The sequence below is a fragment of the Saccoglossus kowalevskii genome, chromosome 1 (assembly GCF_978046115.1).
Source record: "Saccoglossus kowalevskii chromosome 1, keSacKowa6.1, whole genome shotgun sequence".
Lineage (NCBI taxonomy): Eukaryota > Metazoa > Hemichordata > Enteropneusta > Harrimaniidae > Saccoglossus > Saccoglossus kowalevskii.
The window spans coordinates 22,968,628-22,989,124 of record NC_140641.1 but is presented as its reverse complement, the minus strand read 5'-3'; the positions used below and the strand labels follow the sequence as shown (position 1 = coordinate 22,989,124).

Below are 20,497 nucleotides of genomic sequence, written 5' to 3'. Positions count from 1 at the left end.
ATTTTCAAATGTGGGTACATTAATACCCGATTTTGGCCAAATATAATTGTTGCGTGCCTTTGTATTTAAGCATGTGTATTTAAGATATTGGTGAATATTTCACTTAAATTGTCTTGTTTCATTAACTCAAAGAATACTTATCATCTTCAAATCTGGTTTCACTTGGTTTGTGTCTTTGTGATTTCGTCTGGAAGGGTGCAATAACTACTACCGTAGTATTCTGGGCCATGTCTGAATATTTTTTGGTGTTATCATCAAATTTCATTGAAATTGTTAGTTCTTGAGAAATGATGGAAAATTGGTCTGCAAATTAACCCAGAGCATCTATGTACTCATCGAAAACTAATACTTGTAACTGGTTCTTGAGATATCAGTGGAATACACATGTGCGCACATACTAACCGCAAAGAATCCCATTGTGTGCTTCACAATGGTAGTCAAAAATCACACATTTTTATCAATCCTAATCGTTTATGGAAGAATTTGGTTTAAATTTGGCACATACATTAACACAATTGGACCTTGATACATTTTTTGTGTGCATTTTTGGGGTTTAAAAATGGCTGATTGGTATTAAAGAATGTCGTTCCGGATCCATATTCCTGACATACAAGATTACATTCCAACTTTTCCCATCAGACATGCATAATCGTCCGAATCGCACTGTTCTGTGTCTTCGACCTATCGGTCTCTACACGATATCGTGTGGGATCGCATAGGATAATTGCGTATCTTAAGCAGTGAGATCTGATTGGGCACACCTCGAAACAAGGCGCCCAATCAGCTTGGACGTACCAAATTATAAAACAAAATTCCACTTCCTGTTTTGTCGCTATGAAGTTATCCTTCCCACACAAAACTGTGTCGATTGCATGTGCATGACGAGGCTTGAGGGCACCAACACCAACAACTTTTGCAATTTTATCACAAATATCACGATTAATGGGCGCCGCCATTTTGTTTAAAATGAAACGCCAAAAAAGAAATTTGCAACACGCAAACTGATTGGACAATGATTAGCCACAACTGACTACTGGGGGCGCTGTTAGAATACGCATATTTGATGGTAGTTCTGCCAAGGTTTAGAGGCTTGGCTGAATAGACTTAGACCTTGGCTAGGGAAGATGGCCATGCATATACAGGAGCATTTTTGCATTAGTAAGGCTAAAAATGCATCAAAATCGCATTTTCACCACACTGGATCTCAGTTGTGTGAACAGATTTAATTCAAACTTAGAATATACATTGATCACAATGTGACCTTATTTCGTTCTGAATGATTGTTAGCCCCATGTAAATGTACTTTCACATTGACTTGACTATATAATGTATTATTTCATAATAAAGTGCCAGTTGAGCAGTACATCCATTTTTTATTTTGATAGATGCTACTGAGCTATAATTTTAGTGGATAGATGGCATCAGTTGAATTGGAGGAATTTTCAAGGAACAAAAGTGCATTTTTGTTCCTTGAAAATTGTTACTGTAAGTTACGAACATAAACACTTAAAAGCAAATCTGTACATATTTATTTAAAATTGCAAAAATATGCAAACAACTTATATTCAGTAAACATCTACAATGGATGTCAATGATAGAATGTCTGGTGAATGATTCAAATAACTATCTCCACTGAGATACAATAGCCTATATAATGCTAGTGTGTGAACATGAGTGAAAAATACTACATTCCAGGAAAATTTAGTACACATGATTACAAACCATATCACAAATAAAGTAAAATCCCTAATTTGTTATGTTCGTACATAAAAATTTTACGATAATATTTCTGAAGATCTCATCTTGTTTCAATATTGCATTTTCTTCTGTCATCCCTAAATTATCTGGCAAAGGGATACATGATTACAATATTGGTGTGCTAACTGAATACTCCAATAAGACAACCACAAATGTAAATTTACAATTATTACATATATATATATAGCAAAAATGAATAATTTTTGTATTCATAATTCTCTGCAAGCTTGTGCTGTTGAAAGTTAAAGTCTTAGAAGTTAAATAAAAAATAAAATAAAATTGTAATTTTCTAATATTAAGTTAATGAGATGGAAAAAGTGGAACGCTTAGCACCATCTACCGACTATGATGTTTACACATTCCTTAGATGCATAACTAACACAGTTAAATGTAATACTGCTTTTGTTAAAAGTAAATCTTGCTCTGTGTAAAACCTGCTTTCCCCCCTGAAAAGTATCACCGGTGGTCAGTCCTGGAAGTTCTTGGGTGGTGTCCACTATTATTTTTCACTTTTGTACCAATATTAGAACTACTGCTACTACAGCTACCACTAAATTTCATTTTAGTCTGGTCAGGCAGTTTCTTGCCTTGATATTTTTTAACATATCCTTCCACTAGATTGCGTACTTTAACTGGGTTAATTACTCCACTTTTGCTGTGGCAAATCTGAAAAAGAAGGAGATATTTGTAAAGTTAGGGTACAGCACAGGCTAGAGCTATTAATACATTAGATCATTTTTTATTTTGACATGTTCCATTTATCACCTCGGTGTGAGATGCAACAGAATTATTCACACACACTTATATAACATTTGAATGATACAAGGATAACATTTTTTGAGACATCAATTCATGCTCACACTCCCAAAGGAAACCTTGAAATTACATGTATGTACCACTGTTCCTCTATATAGAGTGATATAGGGACTGTGTATGTACAAAGTATATCGGTACATACAGCAATCAATCTTCAAACTTTTTGTACACATTGGATGAAAACTGCAGAAATCTGTTCAGCAGTTTGCAATTGCATCAATTATTTTTTGAAGAAATAAATCAAATTATGATCCATTAGTTGCAATGAAAACCACTAAGATTTTGTTGCTGAGTTTGCTCTGGATGATTAGAACTACACTGTACTTCAAAATATTGTTGATTACCGTTAAAATCCTATTATAAACCGCATACCTAATAGTAACCGCACCCCCGATTTCGGCTTCAGTGTTAAAGAGTTCTCAACAAAAATTGAAAACATGAAAAGTACCTATTACTAACCGCACCCCCAATTCAACAAGACAGTGACCGACTTTGTTTCAACGAGCTGGTACATTGTTCCTAATCCTATTCATTTGTTTCGACAACGTGCCTAAAAATATTCACACCTCTTTATTGTTCAGTAGTGTTTAAGATGTCAAACACACAGTGGAACTGCTTTTGTCTTGTGACAACTTGTGTCAATACTCCTTATGAATACGTCCGTGTGTCGCAAGTTTTCGACAATGAGCTGTTCTCACCGAAAAACTGGTACTGTCAGACTTTGTCTACAGTCCTAACATATTTACACATGACAATGTTAATATGTCTAGACTGCAAATCTACAGTTACTCAACAATATTTTGACACAAAATAGGTAATAACAACATCTTGTTATTCTAACTCTAAAGCGAATGTTAATTGGTTGTTTTCTCATGAATATTATAAAAAATACTGCCAATGTTATGGCTGGCAATGATGCAGCAACATTCGTAATGTTGTGGTGTACTTTAGGGCACTGCATGTGAGTACTATTATTGGATCTACAAGGTAGTGCAATATATTACCTTATTAACTGCTTTTCTCAGGATGGTTTTGTAATCATTTTTATCGATTAATTTCTTTTGGTAGAAAGGTTTTATTGCCAGCTTCACTTCTTCAACCACCCTTTCTTGATGCTGAAGCTTTTGTAAATACTGAAAACAAATTCAGGAATAATGCAAGATAAGTTTGTTTTACCACAGATACAAATTTTCCAGGTTGTCATAAATTGCATGACAATGTTTGTTGGTTCGTTATGTACAATCCCATGATATACAATCCCAGAGTACAGTTCCACTATAACAAGAGACTGCATTTTTGTGTTTTATATCCCCATATTTAGAGAAAATTGGCCAAATATTATCCAAAATTTATATAGAAGTCAATGTGAAAGCAATATTACAGTTGTTGTCACTTTTAAAACACAGATTTTTGAAATAATTCAAGATAAAAAAAAATCGCCCTAGATCACTTCAGACAATGAGATACACAATGTAGCATTGTATCTCCACCATAGGAACTAATAGTAAAAACTCTGCCTAATACTGACAAAATTGCCACCATTCACTAAAATACTATCATTTGCAAAATAGGCTAGTTACCCTAACACGTGTACTGCTAGTGCTTATACCAATCTCGGTCATGTGACCTATTATTCTGGCCATACATGTTCATCCCCGTAAAGCTACACATCTGTCTTTATGCAGATAGTAAACCACTACGGTTGTATTCATATGCCGAGGGGGTAATCACAAAAGTTAACTTGACATAAATTGTAAATCACTATTGTAAATCAGCCCTTGCTCTTTGACCAAGACAGTGTAGCTTTAGTCAAAGTATAAATATGCTGTGTATGGGGCAGAGCAGCTGTTTTTTTTCATTGTGATAGCCAGTAATCACAGTAAGTCGGTAATGGCAACTTATTACCTTGTGCATTTACAAGATTCTAACCACAACTGTGATGTTTACAATCATGAATACATTAATTCATTTGATTACTCATACATAAACCTTATGAGAAACGTCAGTCTTGAATTAAAAATAATATGAAAATGATACATACCCTTTCACGACTACCTTTGTTATAAAGTTCAACTGCAGATGATTCAACATCTTCTTCAATGCTTGGCATGACTTCTAATTTGCCTTCATCACTATCTGGAGACATATCAATTTCCATGTCAACAGTTTCAATGGATTCAGCAGGAGGTGAGGCAGGTCTTGTTGCAGTGGGTGGAGGTGGTGTCATTTTTGCTTTTCCCTTTGGACTGTTTATAAGAGTGTTTGTTTGCTTAACAATGTGATGACTTGGCAGAGTGCTTGTTGCAGACGTTTGTTGAGGGGGAACAGATCCATAGGATCCAACAAATGCACTCCCAATGTTTGTACTTTGCTGTGGCCTAAACTGATCTGCATTTTGTTGTTGTTGCCTCTGTTGCATAAACTGATTTCCCAACTGATTTTTTTGACTGACAAGAGCTGGCAGTAAATTTAACAATCTCACTTGGTTCATAAGAGGATTACTCATGTTTCCAGAGAAATTCAATAACGGTCGTATTCCAGGCCGAGGAACTGGCATTCTTACTATATGCTGTAAATTTAAAGGCACTCCAGTGTTTGCTAAAATCTGTTGTATATTTGGTCTCAGACCCATTCTGGGTGCCAATGGCTGGTGTGGGGGTGGCGGACGAACACCAACAAAGTTAAGTGCATTTACATCAGAAGGGACAAGTGGCGGCACACATGCAGCCAAATTCTGTTGTGGCCCAGTTTGAGACGGCAATTCAAAAACATTTTTAGTCATACTATTAGCATGTACAAGTGGACTTGGAGTCCGAGTTGGTTCAAATGGATCATAAACAGTCTCTTTTTTCTCTTGATTTTGATCCGTGGAGGAAGTTTGTTTAGGTTTCTTAACAGCTGCATCTGATGAAGATTGATCATCACTTTTACTGTCATTGTTGTGCGGAAGTGATTTGACATTACTTTTACTTTGTTCCAACATAGGAGAAACGTCCTTTGCAATGACATGACTGGTCAACCAGTCATTAACAATATCCAACCTACCAGCCTCATCTGCCGCTTCAGAACAAGAACTTGTCCTCTGCTTTTTTACATTTTTTTCACAAGGTTCTGAAGGCTCTATTAGTTTTAAACCTTCCAACTCTACTGTCCTTTTAACCCCATTTTCCCTTTTTTCCACATGAGGCATGTTTACACCTTTAGGTTTAGTCTCAATATTATCAAATTTCATTTCTTTTTCTTTTTTTCCACTTCTATGTTTTACTTTCACAGTTTCAACATTTTTATTCTCCTGGTCCTGTTTTATGTTTTCTTTAGGTCTTTCTTTCTCTTTATCACCCTTCCTATGATCTCGATTTTTCTCAGTTTTAAATTCTGCCTTTTTAGCATCCTTCCTGTTCAAACTGTACTTCACTTCTAGTTTAGCTTCTACATGTAGTTTGGGTTTGCTTTCAGACTCTTTCCATTGTTCAGTCTCTTTTACATCCCCTCTTCTATCTTTCAAAACATTCCCCTTCCTTCTGTATCTTTCCTCTCTGCCATCTGAATGCAAAGGAGGACTCTTTCTGCGCATACTGTCCTGTGTTGTTTCAAACCTCAATCGCTCAGGTTCTTTATGAAAGAAAACTTCCCTTCGACCCTCACCCCACATCAAAGTTCGATCCACTCTCCACACATCACCATGTTGAACTTTGTACCTATCCCACTCCCTTTCTTTAAATTTCTCATCCCAGTATCTGACACTTTCTTGTCCTCTGTTATCTCCCCGCCACCTATCTTTTCGATATCTCTCAAGAGATGAGCTACGCATCGGTGATTCATGAAGTGGTGAAGCCTTAGAGATCTTTCTATCCCTCTCTCTACTCCTTTGTCTTCCACGACTGATACTCCTGTCCTCATCTCGTCTCCGTTCTCTAAACTTCTCAGCAGGAGTCAATTCTCGTCTGACTTTATCACGCCTATCTGTATTCCTTACACTGATTGTAATGTCTCTTTCTGTCCTTTCAACTTTACGGTATATCTTATCCCCATGATCATTTCTCCAGGATGCACTTTTTTCTTTAGAATAATCATCAGATTTCCTTCTTTTAAAACGATCAGAACTTTCAGAGCGAGGACGCTTATCTCTTTTGTCTTTTTTGTCTGAACTTTTTTCTCCACTTTTCTTTTTCTTATCAACTTTCTTTTTTTCCTTCCTTTCCTTGGGCTTATCCTTATCTTTTTTACTCTTTTTTGCACTTTTGGATTTGTTTTTATCAGAATCCCTGCTCTTGGCTCTGTTGACACTTGCATTTCCTTTGATTCTTGGAATCCGAGGAAGTTCACAGATAGGTATTTTGGGATTGGTAGACAGTTCCCATTGTCGATAGTTTGGAGAATCTGCATCATGGATTGTATTGTCTGCACCAAAGCTTTCACTATTTCTTTTCCTATTTAACTGTACAATTCTGCTGTCTTGTGTTCGCTCCCTGCCACGATATCTTGATTTGTCATGTCTAGTTTCAATAATTTCACCTTCTTCAGTATCATCACCGGTAGTTTCTTTTATTCCAGTCACTACATCAGTTGTCTTTGTGATAACCCATCTCACATCTCCATCATCCTCCATTTCACCCTCTTCTTTCCCATCTAATGCAGCATTCTTCTCAAAATCCTTTTGTTCAGGATCTTCAACTCTATCATTAACATCAGCACCACCCGTCTCCAGTACATCCTCCTCTTCCTCCCCGAGCTGACATTCATTTGAACTTTCACCAACCTCACTAATAGCCACCATGTCTTCCATATCGCTTGGCATCTGGAAATCCTCCGGTCCTTCAGCATTCTCATTATCAGTACTTCCATAGTCATCTCTGTGTTGGTCAACATCACCTAAACTGACTAGATTTTCTTCCTCGTTATTTTCTACAGCATCAGCACCATTATCAAAGTTTTTATGGTTATTTCTGTGCAGGTCAACATCACCTAGACCTACCACATTTTCTATCCCCACATCCTTTACAGAATTATCATCAGCATTCTCATTATCAGTGCTTCCACTTTCATCTCTGTGCTGGTCAACATCACCTAGACTGACTATATTTTCTTCCTCCATATTACCTACAGCATTATCATCAGAATTCTCATTATCAGTGCTTCCATGGTCATCTCTGTGCTGATCAACATCACTTAGACTGACTATATTTTCTTCCTCCGTATTACCTACAGCATTATCATCAGAATTCTCATTATCAGTGCTTCCATGGTCATCTCTGTGCTGATCAACATCACTTAGACTGACTATATTTTCTTCCTCCATATTACCTACAGCATTATCATCAGAATTCTCATTATCAGTGCTTCCATGATCATCTCTGTGCTGATCAACATCACCTAGACTGACTATATTTTCTTCCTCCATATTACCTACAGCATTATCATCAGAATTCTCATTATCAGTGCTTCCATGGTCATCTCTGTGCTGATCAACATCACTTAGACAGACTATATTTTCTTCCTCCATATTACCTACAGCATTATCGTCAGAATTCTCATTATCGGTGCTTCCATGGTCATCTCTGTGCTGATCAACATCACCTAGACTGACTATATTTTTATCCTCTGCATTCTCTACATCATTCTTATTATTTTCATCATCGAAAGCAAGCTCAGGGTCGGGTGTTTCATCTCTGTTTGATGCTTCTTGTTCTGACACATCACTACGTATGTCCATTATTAAACTATGTTCCTCATCACTTTCCATGACAAATGCACTGTAGTCTTTTTCATCATTGTCTAACCCATTATCACTATTACATAGTTCATTTCTATCATTATGATCCAATTCATTCTCCTTCCTTTCAGACTCTTTATCATAATTATCCAATTCTCCATCACTATTACCCAGTTCATTTTCACTTGCTTTGGAATCTTTTTCAGCATTATCAAATTGATCATCACTATTATTTATCAGTTCATTTGAGATGTCAAAATCATTTTTAGAAGTGTCCGACTGTTTTTCAATGTTATCAACTCTATTCTCACTCATTAGCTCATTAGCATTATCGGAATCGTTTTCATTTGCATTGGAATCATTTTCATCATTATCCAATATTTTCAGACTCTTGTCATTAAATTCATTTTTATCACAAATCAATTCTTTTTTACCAGTGTCTTCTTCCTCCCCACTGCTTACATCTTTAAACACAGCTTGGATGTTCATACCTTCATGATTATCTTTACTTTGAACCGTATCTGTATCCCAGTTCAACATTTCAAAAGTCTCTTGTACAGAATTGTCCATTGCCTGCATACCAGCTAAAATACTCTGTTTCAACTCATCTTCACTACTTTTGGTTTTCTTTTCTGCACTGTCTTTTGAGTGCATACTGCACTTATCAGTCCCTTCACTAATACTAAAATCCCCAGAATCCTTATTGTGTGTTTGAAGAACACTGCAACTTTCAATGTTTTGGGAAGTACTAGCTGACCAGTTACTGTTACTGACAATGGAATTGTTAATGTTTTTATTGTTATTACTTGACTGATTGTCACTACTATCAACATGACCTTGGGTGGATTCAGGTTCATTTCCACTAGGATCATCAACAGAATCACATGGTTTGTTGTCAGCAATGGTAAAATCCTGAGTATCATGTTTGATATGTTGATTCACTCGCGATGTGGGTTTCTTAAAACTCTCTGAAAACAGAAAGAAAAACAAATAAATAAAAGCTGTACTACATGCTATTCAGTTTGATCTACGATTACATAGCTCACCAATACTTAATTCTTCAGCTTAATGTTTGTAAAAAAGCATAGAAAGTCCTGGCAGAGAGCCTGTTGTCTTTTGTAGTTTTAGAAACGTTTGAATGAACAAAAATATACTACGCTTACTATGGCTGTGTTTTACTGTTTATTGATGAGAGGAGAGCCACCACAGCATCAAAATGCATCATCCTTACCTTTCTGCATGTGAGGTTTCAAAGAACCATCTCTACTTATAGTTATGTCACTACTAGACATATGTAACAATGTCTGTCCTTGTAAGATACCTCCTAGTACATCAATCACAGGAGGAACAACTGGTGCTTTCACTGCAGGAACAGCACTTTCCTCTCTAAAATGAAAACAGTAAGAGAAATGTAACATAAATAATTCTGAATATTTAATCTGTGGTTGAGGAACTGTCTACATTAAGGTAGCGGGACTATTATTGACATACTTGTTTTCATCTTCTGATTGTGACTAAATGACTACAAATAGACCCAGGAAAGTATATATTTTTGGAATCGCCAGACTTCAAGCTTTTCAAAGGTGTGTTTGCCATGCCCGTATCTGCATTCTACGGTGCGTTACTTAATCAAAAGTGAAAAATTACTTTTTTTGTAAAAAAAATAATTACGCATTTATGCTGGTGATAGGAAGTTTTTTTTTCACTTTTCCTAGTTGTTCAATAGTCTGGTAAATTGAATGTGTCTGGTCAGTTTTATTCAAGCAACGCGTTTTGAAAAGTAGTATCCTGAATTTTAATTTCTGTTTAGTCGCATTGCCCCCAACTCAAACCACAACACATTGGTAAATAATCCATGAAATAGTTTGTCTGGACACATTCAAGTTCCTCTCACTGTCACCTTAAAGCTGTGAAAATTTGGTGTTAATCCGACGACAATAAGTATTCGTTATTTTTTGTTAAAGACCTTGTATTTTGAAAAAAATAAACTCCTAGAAAACGTCCATGAAGTCACAGCAAAGATTTTCAAGCTTGTTTATCGGCACAATCGATTTGTTTTCCCATCAAGGTCTGTTTTAACATGTGTAGGGGCATCCAAATGTGTAAGGCTATTGGAAACCAAAAAATAAAGGAATGGGATAGCTATAATTCGATAAAATCGGCAGATGAAAACACCAAAATTAATGATTTTTTTCAGTGGCTGTGTGACCTTGTGTCTAACACATTTATATGCAAATGACTAATCTGTGAAATAAACAGGGGCGGCGACAAACCACTCAAATGTTTGGAAACACTCATTGTGTGTCAGAAAGCTACTGATAACACATCCTAACATTGCTTTGTCTTGAGTTAATCTTTGAAACTTATAGGCACACAGATTAAACCTGTGTTGTTGATTTTTGAAAACACTACTGAAGCTGCCTTGCTTCCCTTCAGAAAGTCTACATTTTAACCAACTTACATGACATTCTATGTTACGTTGACTTTATCAGATGAAAGTTCATAGTGCATTTCATCAATTAAGGTAGAGATGCAGTTTATTTGTGAATTTCAATCAAAAATAGTTTTTTTCGTTTTTTATATAGATTTTTATCTAAAGAACATTCTGTGAAAATTTGACCAATGAATTCTTATTGGAACACCGTTAAAATTGCTGTTTATTTTCTGGTTAAAAATAAAAAACACTCACACGTGGCAATGTTTATGTCCAATTGCCTAATTTGCATGAGTAACCAAATAACAGGACCTTTGATTGACAATATGCAAATCGAGATTGTACGTGTCATAGTTCATTCAATTCACGCGCATGTGCAATTATTCTCAAATCAGTTCTCGCTCGCTAGCAAACCAAACATTATATTTCCTCAGCGTTTTTTCCTGATTTTTATCAATACATTATGCGTGGTGTGAAAAGAAAGAGAGGTAGAAAGAAGATTCAGATGATTTCTATGTCGGAAGAGGCAAAAGCTACACTGAAGGCATCAGCCCACCGAACGAAAAACAAAATCGATGTGAGCGTCCGGTGAGCGTCCAAACATGGCTTTCCCTGAAGGCATGAATCCGAGTTTCTGATTGACTGAGAGATTTTATTTTTAAATAATTGTTCTCAAAAAATAAACTGAGCATGTGAAGAATAATTTAACATTGTTTACAGTGATAACTGCTCATTGTCGAAACGAAGCTTACCCATTCACGCTAGTCACAATAAACATCATACTCTTGAATAGGCGTCAATGACTATGGTAAAACTTAGACTCTATTTTAGGCATCAGGAATGATTGAAATGTCCGAAAATGACGCCAAAATACACCTTAAAAGTCCCATTTTATTGTTTTTCTAAATCTCATCCCGAATTTACGGCAGAATCTGGTCCCTCAAATAAGGGACATGTGAGCTTTGATTCTAACCGGATGTATTGCACTGGGTCGGGGAGATACAAACTTTTGTGTATCTTTTGTCCAATGGGTACCTGTACTTCGATCATTCGCAAGTTTTGCTAGGTGGTGCGAGACAGCTTTGTTTGCAACCGGACGAACTCCGTTTAATTCAATGAAGCAAACAACTGACAATGCTAAAATAAATTGCAGAGGTACCCTAAAATTAATTGAAAACAACCAAATAATTTCAATGAAAAATAAATCACAGAGAGAGGTAACTTGATACATTACGGTAACAACTCTTTTGACGCGCTGACCGCTTCTCCGCGTCTGATGTTTTTTTTCCTTGTCATAATACTTACTGATTGATGATTTTGTTTTGATTTTTGAATTTTTTAGCCTGCAACTCGGCCACGACCTTTGCTTTTTCCGTGAAAAATGGGTAAGTTTACGTCAATTTGACGGACATTCCATTTTTTTAAACTAACGAAGCACACTGTTTCGCACTCCTATTTTTTTTCATTTGCCGATTTCTATTCAGAAAAATTCGACCGCTCGAAATTGCACCTTCATTTTGAACTCTTAAAACATGTCAGATTTCCAACACTAATTATTTAAAACCGGTCGAAATTTTAAAACTGTTACGTTAGGAGCTGGAGCTCTCTTCTTGCAGGCGACCGTCGCCGGTAGTACAACAGCATGTTTTGTACGTACATCCGTGCGCTGATTGTCTGCGACTGTCTTAGAAATTCCCTGAATAAGGCGTTGCCAAAATCGGAAAAAATAAAAAATTGCCTCCTTAAAAAATGAACAGAATTCAAATATTTCTTTTAACAAATATGTTGCACTGGGAAAAATGGGATTGGAAACGATGAACAAAACTTCTGTGCCTCGTGTTTCGATTCTAGGATTACGCGATTATTCATTATTGTGCCTTCGCTTCCTGGAGTTGGTTCTCAATACTACATAAAAATCATCAAGGATAAATAATTTAATATCCCACTTTGTACTCTTCACGGTAAACCATAGGCTCTGAAATACTCGTAGATTTTTTATTGAAAATACATCGAAGAGAAGCCATGATATTTTGATCGTGATAAAAGGTCACCTTCCTAGGACTGCCCCCTGTTTAATAATTCATGAGATTACGTCATATTTACTGGGCATTGCCACGTGTTTTTACCGACCCCATCAAAACACTGGTATGAATGACGTGTTTCTGATTTATAAATTCAAGAGCAGTTGTTCTGGTCCAACGATTTTACATAAAATGTCTATGTCTATACGTTAACTTTCAATTTCAATAGTCTAGAAAGTATGACAAAGTATGACAAAGCAGTAATTCCCGATTTAACGCTCAAATATGCAAATCAGCCTTTTTCTCGTCTTCTATTTTTGGTGAATTCTTGGGTTTTAAATTAAAATAGCTGATAGACGCTTTGGCCATTTGCCTCGAAATTTTCACACATTATTGACAAGGTGTTCCCCCTTCAAAATGCGTCCGGACAGTTTATTACGGCGAGTGGAACAAAAATAACAAGTCCGCGATTAACATGGATATATAAATTATGCAAAAATGGAAAAAAGTGAACTTTGAGGTCATGCTGTGCGACTTTGAAAGCCGTTAGAGAGATGAGTGGACGCATTTGAATTAGTAGTATACCAAGGTATCCAGTGATGTAATTTTACCCACAAACGGACTTGAAGTTTTTAAGCTAATTTTTTTTTAAACCACTTTTGCCCAAAAAAGCATATTTTTTACCCAAAATCAAAAACGCATTCTGGATATTTAAAATAAAGACAAGTTTTACAAAGTTTGTATAATAAGCTTTCAGAAAATATATAACATGTTGGATATATAATACCATCTTCATTGTCTAATTACTCAATTAAAAAGCAAGCCAAATAAACTGCATCTCTACCTTAATAAATAAATGTGAAAATCGTAATTTTTAACACAAATAATAGTCTCGCTACCTTAAATAAACACAAATTACTGTACTTGAAGGTGGGAAATCCTACATATTATCTTGTAACCTATAACCCCTGAACAAGAACAGTCTACAAATAGAAATGAGTATACAATCAAGTTGTAAGTGGATAATATAACCTCTAACCTACCCATGCCTTCTTACTGGTCTTGCTATAGGTCGATGTGAACTCAAAGCTGTTCTTGAAAGTACTTTGCCTACTCGTCTTGCCCCAGCTGATTCCCTGGTGATACCAGTGCTTGTTGTGGGTTCAACGCTAAAAGAAATTAAGAATTAAATTAGGAAATAGACTGACAACACCTCATACAGTTGATAGATTGTATACATATGAGCATTACAAAAATGATGGAAATTGTATGACCTTTTCTCTCATTGTAACTTCATTAATAACCAGGCTCATAAATCACATAGTGTCAAGTGCATATTACATTTGTAGAGATTTTCAACTACCGGTATGACTGCTCATCACAAGAGAAATGATAATACTGAACAAACACTCAAAATATGGGGATTATGTCAAAAAATAGACTCACAAAGAATCTAGAAAGGAATCGTCTCCTGTCAATAAGAGTGAAGATACACCAATTTCACTTCGCTTGTAATCTAATGATCTATCTCGTTGTACTTTCACTACCGGCACAGTACTTCCAGTTTTAGGTTTAACAAGTCCCAGCCTGTTGGCAATTCTTCCCCGCACTGTCCTTGGCACGGCAGTTTTCACTTTACGTGACCTAGTAACTTTTCTTTTTGTTGTTTTACGTTTCTTTCGCCTTTTCCTTCTTTTTTTAGTGCCTGTTTTTCCTGTAGTTGTAGTTGTCGATTTCTTTGACTTCCCTTTTCTTTTTTTTGTGGTTTTTCTTCTCTTTTTGACTTTTCTTTTTTTGGTGGTAGTCCTCTTTCTTGGCTTAGTTTTTCTTTGAGGTGTACGTGATGTGGAAGGAGTTGAAGCAGAACTGCTTGCAGCAGTTGCTGTACTTGATTGTAATCTGTCATCAGCGGCTGTTCCTCTTCTGGAAGTACTGGCATTCTGTTGTGAAAAAAACAAAAACAAAATTGTTTTTTAGCAAGAGCAGTGCACAACTTGGGTACTACATGAACAGGCAGATTATGATGAATTTGAACAGGTCTTGGTTTTCATTATTCATATGTTTTTAAAAAAAGTTGAGTGTTTTGAATTATTTGTGATGTAACTCATACAGATTTAGCTCAGGTATAATAACTTACATAAGTGGGAGTCCATCAGGGTTGATGTCAATACTGATGACTAGATAGGCATGAAATTGCATCCACATTGACACAATATATTGTAATTGTATAGGACGACAGATAAAATTCAAAACCCAAAGTCTTGAAGTCAAAGGTATTATTTGTGAACAATAACAATACAACTGCCTTGTCTATTGTAATACGGAACCTTGTCAGCAGAAGTGACTCATTTTTTAGTTGCAATTTTATAATACCCATGTGTATTACATTGGGAATAGTAGCAATACATCAGGAGCTTTATAGATACTTTGTTATCAGGCTTTCATTGTAAAACTTATTTCACATGTAAATATTTAATTATCATTTTACACTGGATGTCATACAGGATTCAAAGTAAGTATGTCAGCATGTTACATTACATGATGTACACAAAACTGTATCTCTTACTTACTTGATCTTGTCTTCGGGCTCTCTCTCTCGCTCTCTGTATGCTGGCTCTGACACGCTCACTGATACGAGTACGTGCAATAACACGGGTAGGCTGTGATCGCAATCGAGGCAAAGACAAATCTGGTGTTTGATCATCAAGTAAATTGGCAATTTCATCTTCATCACTGCTAATAACTACAGCAAGCTCTGTAACGAAAATGAAAACAGGTCACAATCATTTTAATAGCTTGGTTTCAGTGACGTTTAACATAGCTGCAAGAAGACAGGTATAGAAAACTTACCTTCAGTATTATCAGTAGCACATTCTGGGCAAAACCATTCTTCAACTGGGATATTACGTAGCGGTGGATCTAAGCATTCACAATGATAGCCTGCATCACATCCATCACAGAGAAGTAATCGATCTTCTCTGTCACATCTTCCGCACACCTTATAATACAATTTTATTATTAGTTAATTAGGACCTGATAAATGTCATGTACTAGTCCTGTAAACCACTTTGATTTCATGAGAAATAGGTTTCTAGAATCAGGGAAAAATATTGCTGTAGTAAACTTGTCACTGAGGTTTTTTAGTCTTCAGTCAGCGACCCTACCAAAATGTCAGTCACGCCTTAAATCATCAAGTCATGACAATTTTTAGCAATGAAAAATAAATGGTTTTATAGTGCAAATTAAAATATACAGTAATCCATTCAACTGAATTCATGAAGTTCTCACCTCGCAATATGTGGGTTCATCATCACCGTCGTCATCGTCTTCATTCTCTGGCTGTGTATGGTCATCAACTGCAATAGTCCTAACAACATCACTATGGTAAGAATGTCGAACCAGGATAGATCGAAAAATTTGTCTGTCTACTGGACATGTGTTAACATTCTGAGTGAAAAAAAAAAGAATCAAAACTTGTTTAGTGAAGAACACTATAAGGGAAATCATCTCACCAGTTTGTAATCATTTGGTAATCATCTAGTCAAATTCTCCATTTACAATAGATTAGTAGTACTGGTAGAATTCAAAATAGATTTCACAGCAGTAACTAAGCTGTTGCGTCAAACTTGTATGCTTGTAATCATTATTTGTATATTTCAGTGTGAGGTATGTCATAAGGCAGTTCGAACCAAAGTTAAATTCTGCAGTACTGAGCATGTTACTGCACATGCAATACATTCATTGCATATAATGGAGAATTATTGTCACCTTGGAAACTCATTAAATTATTTGTCAATTTTTTGAAAAGTTTTCACAACATTTAGATTCATGTCAATAATAACATATTTTTTTTCCCATGTCACTGAGCAACATTTTAAGATATGGAGAAATAATCTCACCATAGAGACCAGAGTAAAAATTACAATTTTGACTATTTTTCATGACATTTTGGACCCTTTTATCTCAAAACATTATCCAGTGACCCAATTACCTATAAAAAAAAAGTATGATGAACATGACAATTTATTTCAAACTTCCTTAAGGTAAGGATACAGTATGGTTAACTACAAATGGTGTGGAAAGGTATGGTGTAAGGATTACCTTGGACCACTCAAGAATACACTCAAGACAGAATGTATGGTCACAGCTTTCAGGCGTCCCAACATCTTGTTCATCAAAACTATTCAAGCAAACAGGGCACTTTTCTTCCTCATCATTTGAACACTCATGTGCATCATCATCTTCTTCCTCCTCATCTACCACGTCCTCCTCCTCCTCCTCTGAACTACCCTCCTCATCAGATTCAATGTCTACAAGGCACAATGGATTCATAAATTAATATATTTTACAACAGACAGTAAGACTTAACAATGCAGCAGCAGAGAACAAGATACTTAATTTATATCATGTCAGTAACTAAACAGGTAATACATGGCAATCTACATAGATACACATGCACATAATGGGAACCATCAAGTATGTATTTCATAATAAATGTATAATGAATTTCAAACATTTTTGAAGTTGAATACATTCCCTGTTACTAATAATAACTACAATTTTAGCAGTAATATAAATTCTCACCTTCCCCAACATCATCACCTTCCTCTTCTCCGCAATCTTCTTCTCCTTCAATTACCTCATCATCATCATCGTCTTCCTCATCATCTTCATCCTTGTCATCACTATCTTCATCACTGTCTCCATCTTCACCTTATTAAAGGTTAAAATAAAATTTTTGATTTAAACAACAAATAGTTACATTGGACCAAGCAAAAATAATTCACAATAATACACTGAATGTCTTTTATATTGGGAAAAGGTTCCTTGTTGTAAGTGCCTATGTGTTTTTGAGTATTGACTAGACGTTTACCATATTTGCTATAATGCTTTTGTAAATTTCCCATCAAAGCAAAATGATAATGTAAGGTTTGTATACTTTCAAAAAGACCAAAACATACATTTATGAAATGTTTTTTAAAAAAAGGTTTGATAAAAGTTTTCTTGAACGGAAAGAGTTTCTGAACCCTAATACTCCAGCCCCCCAATGTAACTGTATATGCCCCTCATATAACTATATGTGTCCTGAAGAGGAACATATATAATTGAAATGGGAAGGGTATTGGAGGCGCAGGGCTAGGATTAGATTTATGGGTGAGGGGGCCGAAAGAAACTCTTATCTCTTGAACATATATATGTATATATAAATAATTATAAACTTGCCTTCATCATCATCTTCGTTGTCACTGTCATCTTCCTCCTCAGATGCAACTACTAAGTTTTCTTCTTCAAATTTCTGTTTTTTCACATATGCACTGGAATCACCACTATTCACTTTTTTGGACTCTTCTTCTGACTCTGAATCAGAATCACTTTTGAATGGAGCATCTTCTTCAATTTTTCGTTTCTTACCTCTCGGTGGAGCAGTATACTGTTCCTCTACATCAGCAGCGATAGCTAATTCTGATTGTTCAATAAATTCTTCTTTTTCGGCCATACTAAGAATAAGTCATGAAGATAGCCGTCACAACCTGTATCAGAAAAGTTAAGAAAATTATATGAATGTTGGAAATACATTGTACCAGTAATAATAAATATTGACAAGAAGCAAGAGCAATATATTTCAATAGCTTTGCATATTTAACATTATAAACTCATAATATCTCTGGGAGAAGATAAAAATGGTTGAACATAAAAAAAAAATAAAGAAAAAAAAATAAAGCTCCAATTAAAAAAATTTTTTAAAAAAAATGCTGAGTGGGGCACTTTTTTTTTTAATTTCCCCACTGTAACAGAGTTTCCTGAAATACTCAATAAGTGCTGACTTGACAAAGATGTCCAATTTGTATATCTTAACTATTGTCCTGCTCAATAGTTCTCATTATTTTTTTATTTAGTTTTTGCTGATAAAGCAATACATCTGATGGCGCTTTTATATTGTTTAAAACAAGCTGCTTCATGTAAATAATATTATGCAGACTGGATTAATTTAAAAGTCAGAGCTGTTAAATAATAAGAATAAATGGTGAATTTAATGAATAATAGAATATGAGGCGATTACGAACTCGTATTCGAGTACGACATGTTATACAATAATCTGCATTTCAATGACATTTGTACACAATACAACCGTTGAAAAACGTCTAAAAATAATTCAAAACGTTACGGTACAAGATAAGGCTTGCATTTTGTGCTAGAATCATTTCACCAATCCTCTATTTTTTATTTAATTTGCTATAGACTGGCACAACGTAAGAAAGTGTAAGTTAAAGAGATCACGATTATTTATTATTAATCATTGTGGCTTGGTTCAGCATAAACAAATAAAACTGGACGTCGTGTATCGATACCATGGTTGTTCAAAATCAATTCCCTCGAAATAAAGAGAACATATATACATATATAAAGAACTAGATATTTCGGAGTACCGTGACATGCAGCACGACACATACGGCATCAATTTGTTTTCCAGCAGCAATGTTAAAATAAACCGCCGGGGTCATCGACACCACAGTGGAGAAACTAAATTTTACCGCGGTGTTAAGCGACGATGTGTCACGTACTGCGAGAAATGAGCAGTGTATTTCAATAAAGGGTGGTCACAATCGTTGATTTGTGTGCCCTTATCAGCGTTATGGTGTTGAAATGAAGGCAATTTTTCAAAAATTCTTACCTCAATTACTAAATTGCAGAGATGATAATATCCGCCATCTTGTTTGGCATACTCCCACAATACATTGCGATAACATTCCAAAGATACCGGAAGTGACTCTCGTCTTCGTCATTTTATTTTTTTTTGCAGCATGTTGTTATTTTGTTACCCAGTTTTTGTGTGACAACTTGAAGGGAAACATTAATCCATTGACTTTGATTGTACTAACAATGGACATTATGTTTTCGTTACTACATGATTGCAGTACTACAGAAAGGACATTTCTACGTTCAACAATGGAGCTTCAACCATGGACGTTCAACATATTGATTGGTTTATGGGTCGACTACTTAAAATCATGACGGGTGGGAGATTTGTTTAAAAATATGCAAGCTAGACACAGAGAAAGAGACAATGTCTGCAAGTTGTTGCAGGGGGAAATAGTGTATTAGATAAAACATCGCAAAAACACACACACACCCATGATTAAGGACGGTTAGCGCTCCTTGAAGCATGTAAACTGGCCAGTGCTTACATTGAATGTCGACCATTTGAGGTCATGGGAGTGGCTGAGATTGACTAAATTACTGTAGCCTACATAGGATAACATGAAATACCTTGGGCGAGATAAGCAAAGATATTTGATTATGATTTGAAATATTACATATGTATTAGCAAAATCAACCATGTATGTTTCTTCCATGTTTCAGCACAATAACAGAATGAATCTGAGAAGACTCCTCGATATTAGCAGTCAGTTAGCAACCTTGAATTTGCCACACCTCTATAATTCTGCCCTTTACATCAACAGATGCGACTCTTGAGATTTCCATGAATAAGCTAAAATTGGCTGATTATCATGCAAATTAATAATCACAGATTTCAACTCAACCCAAACCTAATCAGATGTGTGCATTGTCATTGTTGGATTTACATAGGGGCTACTAATAGAACAAATATGGTATTTATAATACACAGATTTATTGGGAAACTGCAATGAAAAGTGAGCACAACAGCTTACTTTGTGCACTGTTCTTGTCATATTGTTGTTTGTCCATGGCTGTAAGTGCTATCAGTTTCAACCACAATAGGAAAAGTGTATA

At 35.6% G+C, this 20,497-nt stretch overlaps 1 protein-coding gene across 1 annotated transcript; it reads right to left on the bottom strand.

The window, feature by feature from the left end:
• Positions 1-1,204: 1,204 nt before the first annotated feature.
• Positions 1,205-19,524, bottom strand: LOC102808707 (uncharacterized). Its single transcript, XM_006814823.3, has 13 exons — positions 19,416-19,524; positions 17,966-18,273; positions 17,327-17,455; positions 16,844-17,052; positions 16,031-16,189; positions 15,593-15,740; positions 15,313-15,497; positions 14,189-14,682; positions 13,786-13,911; positions 9,519-9,673; positions 4,616-9,255; positions 3,579-3,707; positions 1,205-2,424 (listed from the first exon to the last, which is right to left on the bottom strand). The coding sequence occupies exons 2-13, from the start codon at positions 18,237-18,239 to the stop codon at positions 2,215-2,217; spliced, it is 6,858 nt and encodes a 2,285-aa protein (XP_006814886.2). The 5' UTR covers positions 18,240-18,273; positions 19,416-19,524; the 3' UTR covers positions 1,205-2,214.
• Between the last annotated feature and the right edge of the window lie 973 nt (positions 19,525-20,497).